Below are 10,720 nucleotides of genomic sequence, written 5' to 3' on the forward strand. Positions count from 1 at the left end.
AAAAAATGATTTCCCATTTTAAAGGTTTATTAATGTGCAGTATAGACAAAAGTTAACTGGGAAATGTGTAGCCTGGGGACATGAACTTAATGTTGATTAAACATTTTGACTTTGGCTCTGGCATCCAATATATATGACAGTTATTGTCATAGTTCTTGCTCACTGCATGACAGCAGGGCCATTAGATGGCAAAGTTTTTCATTGTGATGAATTATCTATCATCTCCAGCTTTTGCAAGTTTTGATGTTGTGTTATAAGTTGTTTAAGTGTGTAAGGACTCCAGAGTTCTTTTATGTTTCTGCACCCATTTGGTTGTGTGAGAAGGAAGGAATTTGATTATCTTAAAGGGGAACTCTGCTGAACTATAGGTCTTGGGGACTTTTGAATACGTGAAATAAGTTGTAAAGCGAAGGGGGCAGCGTTTGTTTCGACTTGAAGAGTAAAAGTTTCTGTGGCGTGCACTTATAAAGAAGTGATCTCCATCTGCCGCTACTAGCATAATGCACCTGAATCTCTCACTGAACGGTCAGTGGTCGGGTTGAATTGTGGGTAATGTGGCACCAAGTTTTGACAATATCTGGCTCTGCTTTATCAACTTTGATACTTTTTTAAAACTGTCCATCAGGAGTCCAACAATGTTATACGAGTGCAATGCTTAATTGGCTGATTAATCTTTTAAATCGCTTCCTGAACCACAAGGTTGCTATAGCTTCCGTGGATAATTAGAAGAGATACTTACATCTATAGGCCAGAATGCCACTGAAGTTTATGATAAAAAAATAAATTAAAAAAAGATAATTGTATCATAAGAATTGTAAAGGGAACAAGAAACACTCTGGATGAATAATTGGTTCAAATGTACACAGGAGCCCAAAGCAAACTCACATAAGGCTTCAAAAGGCTGAGGCTGGCCCCGGGGCAGCTAGTTATTTAGGATAGAAAAGAATGATACATTATAGAAAGCAGAGACAGTCAAAGCTTCATAGTGTCATATAGTTTGCAAATCAAGAGCACTGCAGAGACTTTATAAAGCAGTTAAAAATGCTTTATTCACTGCTAAATGCTAAAAATAGCATTGCTATAAATGTTAACAGTCCAAGGAGGTCAGGTAAGACAGGATGGCTCTTAAGGGGAAAACAATCTTGATGTGCGTGGACAAATGGGCAGGTAGAGTTTTGTGGCCGATCTGGCCTTTCATTTTTCACCTAAATGCCAAGCAGCTAGGTTGAGAGCATAAATCCATGGGACGTATTCTGGTGCTATATGGACACTTGTACTCTCCAGAGCTGTTGCTAACTCTGAAAGATTGAATCAGTGCAATGATACAAATTGGAGGAAGGCTGATAAGTTAATCTTATTGGATTGTTGAAGGTGTGCCTTGCCAAGCTAAGCCAATAATTAGCATGAGCACAGGGTGCAAGCAGGCCATGGTGCCATTTTAATGGGTAATGCTGAGCGTGTGCTTGGCATGGCTGGGCTAATTGGGGAAGGGTGTGCAGGCAAGGCACCTCAGTCCATTATCTCCATTGCCATAGGAACGAGGTAAGGATAATTAGCTGGACAGCATGGCACAGCGCAGCGGCAGCTATAGGCACGTGCTGCAGGATTAGGGATGCATACAATGATGTAACTAATAGAAATGGATTTTTCGAAAAACTGTGTTAAAGATTTAGTAAGTAATTTACAATTAAGTGGCATCAATATTCACTTCATTCATCTGAGCCTCGCTTCCAGCTGGTGCTCTCTTGCAAAGTTATTTTCTGTCTCCTTCTTTTTCCCCCTGCTTATCACTTTTTTCTCACCCAAAGCTATAAATGGGAGTAATAAAATCATTGTCCTGCTGAGAAGTAATCTCTTTTCTCTTTTTTCCTCATTTCTCTCCCCCTTCTCTCCTAGCTCTGCACACCTCCTCAACTCTTACTCTTTATTTCATCTGCATCCACCCCCTCCCTTCTCATTTCTCACATACTGTGACTGCATCAGGGGCAGCACAGAGTAACTGAACTGAATGGAAGGACCATTCATGGGAGAGATGGACTTATTTCATTCAGCTTAGCACCAACCGCCAGAGACATAAACTGTCAAGACAGTCAACATCACACCGAGCTGTGGGAAATTTAAAGGGATTAGGGAAGTCTCAAAAGTTAGTAGGTCATCCACACGCAATGGCATTCAAACCAGCTTTTTGTGAGTCGTACCTCTACCTCTTTTTTACCGTCTCTCTCCCTCTCTCTCTCCGGGTGGTCCTGACCAGAAAGACCTGCTACCCACCCCTCCTCTAGTTTTGTCTTATCTCTGTGTGAGCAGATGGCCAAACCGGCAGATCTGTTCTTTCTCTACAGGACTTTGGATCTCACACAATAGGCCTCAGATTCTGGGTCCAGACTCTGTTCTGCCTGACTGGGAAGCTAAACAAAGAGAGGAAGGAGGAGAAGAAATGAAAGCATTTCAGAGTATGGAACAAGGAAGAAAAGTTACTTCAAAGACTTTTTGCCGTGTTTGCATATGATTCATGTGTTTCACTGTAGTACGGGAGGGAAGTAGGCAATTGTTCTCCTCAGATAACTGATTTTTTAATTAATGTTGCTATATTTAGGGTTGGGTGATATGACAATAAATACCATGAGTAGAATTTCTTAGCAGGACTGGTTTATGGCAATATTGGATTCTTTTAGCCATCATGGCTCTATGAATGGTAATATCAGGGTGCCAGTTGGTCCACCAATTTGGTCCAGACTGAAATATCTCAACAATTATTCGATGGATTGCACAGAAATTTTGTACAGACATTGATGGACCCCAGAGGATGAACCCTAATGACTTGGTGATCCCCTGCCCGTTCCTCTAGCGCTACAATGAGGTTAACATTGGATGTTTTGAGTGAAATCTCTCGACAACAATTACATGGACTGCCTTGATATTTGGTTCATTCATGTCCCCCTCAGGACGAATTGTAATAACTTTGGTGTTCCCCTGATGTTTCCTCTAGTGCCATGATCTGGTCAGTTTAAATTGGCCACTCCTTTTGGTTTATGACCAAATACCTGCAAAACTGAAGACATCAGCCTTAACTGTAGTCTGTGTTTAGGGCTAATTAGCAATTGTTAGCATGTTAAGATAACACAACATGTTAGCATTGTCATTATGAGCTGTTAGCATGCTGACGCTAGCATTTAGCACATCAGTAGTTTAAGCACAGTGCGACTAGCTGTGAGCCATCCTTAATGTTGTTCTATGATTTGTCAGGTTTTTGATTTGCTGGATGTTAAAAACATATATTATTGTCTTGTTATTGTATCCATGAATAGTTTCTGTGTTATACTTTCTATAAATGTACCATGTTTCAATATTGGCAGGAAATTATACATAACCCACTCTAATTCTGATCTGATGTACTTCCTTCACCTGCTCCATTTGGTCTTTGTCCATCTTTCAGGCACTACGTGTCTGGTGGCCCTGCTGTCTGATAAGGAGTTGACGGTGGCAAACGTCGGAGACTCGCGTGGAGTTCTTTGTGATAAAGACGGCAACGCCATTCCTCTTTCGCATGACCACAAACCTTACCAGCTCAAGGAACGCAAGAGGATCAAGAAAGCTGGTGAGAAAAAAAGCTGCAGTTTTTCTCCACTGATTCTGAGCGGCAGAACAAGCCTTTAGTTAAAACTTCAGGGAACATCAAAACTCAGATTGTTGTCATGAAAGTGTAAAAATAGTCTTCTTATGATCAAAGCAAAGCACCATTATCCCCATTTTCCACATCTTGTGTCTCAGGCTGACATCAAACCCTAGAGACTGATAACACAATCTGCTTCTAAAGCAGCGTGTTATCAAATGCAGCCAGACAGTGCACAGTATTTAAGGTGTATTTGAAGGCATAATTCTCCCTCCCACCCTATCTGGATACTCTCTATGCTGAGTTTGATGGCAGGTTGCCAGATCAGTCAGTGAGTGTGGTCACTGTCAGGAAAGCCCACCATCTCCATCTAATGGTCTGACTGGGTACTAAAAAAACTCACAGATTTAGTTTTCATTATGTTGCTGTTTACTTATTCGTGTCACATGTTTGCAATTATGATACTACATAGGATTTCCTACTGTTTTCACTTCAGTGGGAGTGGGAAACTAATGGTTAAATCATTGAGTCTAAATATATATTTATATACACACACACACACACACACACACACACACACACACACACACACACACACACACACACACACACACACACACACACATATATGAACCACTGGTATATTAATAAAAACTGCTTGTACAGTATTCCTCTCTGGTGTGGTAGCATTATCTTGTTACGGTGGTGGTTTCTCTATGACACATTCTTGTAAACACATATACTCGAGCAATTAATGATTGAAACTTTATACCTACACCACAGGCTCCACAGGTAGAGCTGATAATATTACAGTCTTGGAACACCTTGCTACATACATTTACATATTAAATGAGGGAAACATAATTTCCTTTAAACTGTTGTAACTCCTAAATGCTAAATGAAGTGCCATGTGTACACTGAAGAGAGAAAAAGAAAAGAATGAAAAAGATACATCTTGATGCTAGAGACTGCAACAACCAATTACAGAGGAGTCAAATCACGAATACATCAATAATTGATTTTAAAAATCACCCAAATTAGACTCATTTATTTTAGCGGCACAGAATACAGTGAAAATGTTTCTTAGAAAATATTTTCCTTGTAATATTGAATACCTCTATTGACTATTTACTTGATATTAACTTAATGTTAATTTATATTCTATGTTCTTGTTTCTTTCCTCATTTGACCTTTACAATTTCAATATCTTTTTTTTTTTTTTTAAGGTTATGAAGATTATTTCCTGTTTGTAGATGGGACTATAAGACCAAAATATCCTATATGGGTTTTCTTTTTTTTGTTGTAATTTATATATCCTTTTTACTATTGTATTCTGTGTATCACAAGATACATTTGGTGTAATTTTGGGGATTTTTTAATCAATGATTAATGGTTTTACTGTGTCATGTGTTTGTGATTTGACTTATTGGAGTGATTTCCGTCTGTGGCTCTCGTAAGATTATGATGTTGTTTATATTTAGTTAGTTGGATTCCTTTGACTGAAACGTTGCATTTCCAATAAACGTAGTGCTGACTGTACAGGAACGAAAATAAAACTAATTAATGCATTAAATCATTTCAAATAGATACAAGCCATTGGTTATGAGAAGACAAATAAATACAATTGACTAACAAGTAGCAATTGAGGACAAATAGATCATGTCCTCAGCTTTTTCCGGAGATTTGGTTATTTTTCTTATCTAATAATAGAAATAGAAAGTTACACATAATGGGATTTTTCATAGCCTGAACTCTCAACTTCAGCATGGTTAAATTCCTGGCAAGGGTCTTGCTCGATAGAAACTAGGGAGGCATCCTGACCTAGTATGGAAGTCTTCATCTTATCATTTCCAGGACAATTCCCTGCTTGCAAATCTGTTGAAGCCATAGAGGACACACAGCTGTACTTGCAGGATGTGACATGAGTTGAAATGTATCCAACATAAATAATTCCGTTCCATGAGCATGAACGGTGAGCACTGAGTAAAAACATACCAATGGCACTGATCCATATTGTTTTTGCACTTTGATGTGAACACTGCAGTCTCATAGTTGATAGTAACCACTAGACATTCTGCAAGTTGGTTCAGAAGAACAAAAATAATCTTTTATCTTATGGTTTGATGTCGGTTGAATGGAAAACATCTGTTTCTCTCCTTTCTCTCCTTTTCCTCTAATCTTTGTGTTCCTGTATCCTCCTCACTTCCTTGCATTTTTTCTAACGCCCCCCACTCCCGCTTGTTTTTCACTTCCTACTCTTTTTTTTTTTTATATCACTTTCCAACCATTTCCCTTTTACCTTCCTTCTCAGGTGGGTTCATCAGCTTCAACGGCTCGTGGCGTGTCCAGGGCATCTTGGCTATGTCCCGTTCTCTGGGCGACTACCCCCTGAAGAACCTCAACGTGGTCATTCCTGATCCTGACATCATGTCGTTTGACCTGAACAAGCTGCAGCCAGAGTTCATGATCCTGGCGTCGGACGGCCTGTGGGACACCTTCAGCAACGAGGAAGCGGTTCGCTTCATCAGGGAACGACTAGGCGAGCCTCATTTTGGCGCTAAGAGCATAGTCCTCCAGTCGTTCTATCGTGGTTGCCCTGACAACATCACTGTCATGGTGGTCAAGTTTAAAGGCAAGGCCGGCGAACAGTAGACCACCCTTCTACCACACACAGTATCTATATTATGTTTGAATATAAGTACCAATAAAGTAGGCTTGATGAAAGATTTAAAAACTGAGGTCCCCACTTCATGAGCGACAACTATTTCTATCACTTCTACATACGTTTAACCTTCAGTGCATAAAACCACCCACCTTAACTTTTACTGCTGAAAAAGTGACACTTTTAGGAAAACATCTTTCTTTAATGGTTTAAGACACCGTAATAGTAGTACAAGTGGGGACAGGATCACAGTATTGCAAATTAACAGATTTAGCTTTGTGAAGCTGTTGGTATGTCTGAGTCATGTGTGTGCGTGGGTGTGGGTGTGTGCGTGTGTGTAGCTGAGAGGAGAAACAGTGATAGATGTCACGTTACCAACCAATTCATTATCAAGACAATAATTTACAGTGTACAAGCTAGCATGGAGTTTCACTTCCACATTATTTCAAAGGTGATGCCTTTAACTCAATGTCTATTTGACCATTCTATTTTTTTTTTCTGACCGTGTTTCCACATCATTTATTTGTGAATTGACATTTATTGAGTGACTGCACTGAAATGGTTATTTTTTCCTGGATCAGATACACATCTTGGTGCAAATATGAAATTATTCCCTTTATACATAAACAACACAAATGGTATTATGCATATGCTTGTTCAAATATCACCATTCATATTGTACAGCAATATAACCAATTACAATGGTCATATCACACTTGCTGCACATTGAAACTCCTGATGTATGGATGAATTAAGTGTTTTGTCTGGAGTTGCCCAATTTTACAAGTTTAGATCTCGAATGTCTTGGCTTATTTTAAATGATTGCTGTTAGTTTCTGTGCAGATAGTCTTTTTCTGTTTTTATTGTTGATAAAGTTAAAGATTTTTCAAGCTGAGGCTCTTTTTTGATCTGGAACCTTATCAGAATCCATTCAACTACTGATGATAACTGTTGGATAATGCAACATAGCTTACAACTTTTTTAAAGCAATACCTTGTGGTGATATTGTTGTAACATCTCATTGTGACTTTTAACTGCTTATTATAATATCACTAAGTTTGTCACATGCCATCTGATAATATAATAACTGACTGTTAATTTAAACTCGTAAGAAAAAAGTTATAATTGAGTTATCAAATATGATAATTTGCAGTTATACTTTTATTATTATTTAGGAATTAAGATTACCATGTAAGATTCACAAACCTTTTAATAGGCTTATTTTTAACACATTGACTTGCTCTTCCTTTTTCAGACTTTTCTTACATTATCATTGACAACAATCTGCACAAGATATAAATGTACTGAAATTGACAACTAACTGTTACAATGTCTTCTGTTAATGCCATGTCATCTCCGTCCTGAAACATATCACATTTCCCTGATCTGTAACTCAAAATGTAACGACGAATGAAACACATTATTTTGCCTTATTTTCTTAACTATTAATTACCTGTAATGAAGTCTGCTGCAAAAACTACTTGTCGGTTTTTCATGTAATGCAGTCGATCATGCCATGCACTCTGCACGACCTCGGTGTCAGACCTTGTTAACTCGCATATAGAATAGCATTGTTGAAAGAAATGTCTCCAAGAGACATGAAATTGTAAGATGAATGTACATACTGTCCTCATGTTATTATGACCCATCCCCTGTTTACACAGCAATGAAGAAAGTAATGCGCCTGTTCCTGGATTGTTTAACTTCAGAGATATATATCAGATAAAAACTGTTTGTTTGTGCTTTTTCAGTTCACACATTCTCCCTTGATAATGTATCTTGCAGAGTGTTTATGTGGCATTTGTACTTGGTTTTGTTGATTTTAATAAACTTTAAAAAATAAAAAAATGATTCAGAAATTTAAAAATGTAAATCAAAAAGGTAACATTAAAATGATAAATTACAATTTTCTCTGTGTCTGTGATTTTTTTTAATTTTTTAGAGAAAATACATCAAAAGCAACTCATTCATAAATGGCTTAGAGACAACAACACAGACTTAAAGAAGAGGATAGTCAGTCCACATTTACTATTATTCTATTATTCCCTGACCAATCCAAGTTTTATGATATATAAGTTATTCAATTGTCAGAATCCCATATAAGAAAACAGAATAGCTACAAAAACTACTGTCATATACCAAGAAATGTTACAATGTCTAGTGGTCATACAGTAATAACTAGGGCAAACAAATCAGAACTCAGCCAGCATTAGAAAAATATATACTATTATATTTATTGTTATTATATTAATTGTGAGAATTTATCATTTAGATATTGTCCAGTCCTACTATAGTACAATTTTGTGCAACTCTATAGTTTATCATACAAATTAAAAACAAGTTTTATGTACATGCATATTCATTTGAGATTAATAACACATTCCCAGAAGATATTTTTACTGAGAGCTCTCTGGAAGCCTCAAGTTCTGCCTACTTCTGTTCAGTCTAAAGATAAAACTACATTTACCCATCAGCCCTGGGCCAGTAATCCTCCTCCAAAATGACTCTGTGATGTCATTTCTATGGGACATCGAGCCAGGAAGAAACAACAATCTTCCCGATGTGCCAAACATGGACTTCCTGGCTGCTGGTGTGTATGATGATCTGCAGCAGGTGTGATGTGACTCATCTGACTGCGCTGTGGTAACCAGAGAACTCTATGCAGTTAGTTGCACCGTCACTTTGGATATAAATAGCTTTACTGAAAGCTACGCAGGGACAAAAGGCGCTCCGTCCCTACAAAGGGGAGGGATCCCTCTGCTTGTCCGTACATAAAGCATGCTGATTGTAGACAGTCTCCATAAGAGGACAGACACACTAAGCCTACAGATAGACAGTACAAAAGGAGCCACTGGTAGCGGGCAGCTCAGTTTCCACAGCTAAACAAAAAGTAGAAGCCTGCTTTCTTTTACATATAGACACTAGCTACACTTTTACGACATGGGCATGCATGGATCCAAGCTTCATAAACAGGCACAGGTCCTGATGCTGGGTCTGGACGGATCAGGAAAGACCACCCTGCTCTATAAGCTAAAGTACAACGAGAGCGTGGTGACTGTGCCAACTGTGGGCTTCAACGTGGAGACACTAGAGACCGACAGGAGCAGCCCGGGCCTGACGGTGTGGGACGTGGGGGGTCAGAAGAAGATGAGGCCCCATTGGAGGCATCACTATGCTGATACAGCCGGACTGATGTTTGTGGTGGACAGCTGGGATCAGAAACGGCTGGAAGAGGCCCGCAAGGAACTGCATCGGGTAATTTAATCACTGAATATTTGTTGTTTGGTTTATAATTGTTTGCAAACATATTAAAAAACATTAAAAATGTATTTATCTCTGTTTAGAACTACATTACAGCATGTTAGCATATTGAACCATATACAGTATGGTTGGGCTAAATAGGTGAAGGTTAAATGCAATAAACCAGTTTCTAAAAAGTTTGTTTTCCACTGTAATAATTAAAGTGTTCTGCATTTGGTCTTTTCCAATAACTATAGGTCCTTAAATCTGAGAGTCTCAGAGGAGTTCCTCTCGTAGTCCTTGCCAACAAACAGGACCTCCAGGCAGCTTTAAGCCCAGAAGCGCTTTGCCAGACACTGGACTTGAGAAGATTGTGCGAGGGCAGGTCCTGGTTCATCCAGCCCTGTTCAGCTACCACCGGCATGGGACTAGAGGAAGGTTTCAGGAGGATAGTCTATCTGATGAAGACTCCATTTAAACAGACTCAAGAAGACATTAAGATTAAAATGAAGTCTAAGGGCTTCAGTCTCACAGCTGTGAAACAAGTTGTGCTCTGCAGCAGATGATGGATGAAAACCTTTTTTGAAGATTCATTCAAACAGCATGATTCCTCTCACCTGCCAGTGTAATTCATCAGCAAATGGACTCACTGCGGCTTCTATTGGATTAAATGGGAGGAGGTGATAAGAAAAGGGATGAGATTATCACAACAAAAAGTGTTAATCTCTGTGGCAGAAAGCACTTTCACTCAGTCCTGGGGAGGACAACGTGTCTTTGAACCATTTTGATAACCCATGACGATGCTGTGAGTAATCTCAGGTTATGACAGCCGGTTAGTAACAAACTGATATGAGCCAATCTGCAATAATTCAATCTAAGAGTGTTCATATGTGAAAAACTGGCTGATAAATACCTGTATTTTTTGGTTCAAGTTTCTGTGGCTCAAAGAAATGTTGTTCTCTAATTGTGCATTATCTGTGTTTTTTTATTTGTTATGTATTCATTTGTGTTCATTTTTATAAAATATAAAGACTTCTTGTGCTTACTATTTATTTATTCATGTCATGTTTTGAACATGTGTGACAATGTCATGCTAGCGTTTCAGTGTTAGTTAGTTGTTTATTGGTTGCAATGAAATAGAAGTATTAATGTTAAGCCCCTGTATAGTATTGGGTCTATACAAGACTATACAGGGCCTTAAAAGA

At 38.6% G+C, this 10,720-nt stretch overlaps 2 protein-coding genes across 2 annotated transcripts in view; both read left to right on the forward strand.

Moving 5' to 3' along the window:
• The window catches only part of ppm1lb (protein phosphatase, Mg2+/Mn2+ dependent, 1Lb), a 41,454-nt gene extending 33,283 nt beyond the window's left edge, over positions 1–8,171 (forward strand). Inside the window, exons 3-4 of the mRNA XM_054597704.1 lie at positions 3,437–3,598; positions 5,925–8,171. Of these exons, the coding sequence (XP_054453679.1) occupies positions 3,437–3,598; positions 5,925–6,265 (503 nt within the window). The 3' untranslated portion in view covers positions 6,266–8,171. The remainder of the gene's footprint in view (positions 1–3,436; positions 3,599–5,924) is intronic.
• Positions 8,172–9,215: 1,044 nt separating this feature from the next.
• Positions 9,216–10,081, forward strand: LOC129088891 (ADP-ribosylation factor-like protein 14). The gene is made up of 2 exons (XM_054596151.1): positions 9,216–9,530; positions 9,773–10,081. Exons 1-2 carry the CDS (start codon positions 9,216–9,218, stop codon positions 10,079–10,081), a joined length of 624 nt encoding a protein of 207 aa, XP_054452126.1.
• The last annotated feature ends 639 nt before the right edge of the window (positions 10,082–10,720 follow it).

This window comes from Anoplopoma fimbria, chromosome 1 (assembly GCF_027596085.1).
Source record: "Anoplopoma fimbria isolate UVic2021 breed Golden Eagle Sablefish chromosome 1, Afim_UVic_2022, whole genome shotgun sequence".
Taxonomy (NCBI): Eukaryota; Metazoa; Chordata; class Actinopteri; order Perciformes; family Anoplopomatidae; genus Anoplopoma; species Anoplopoma fimbria.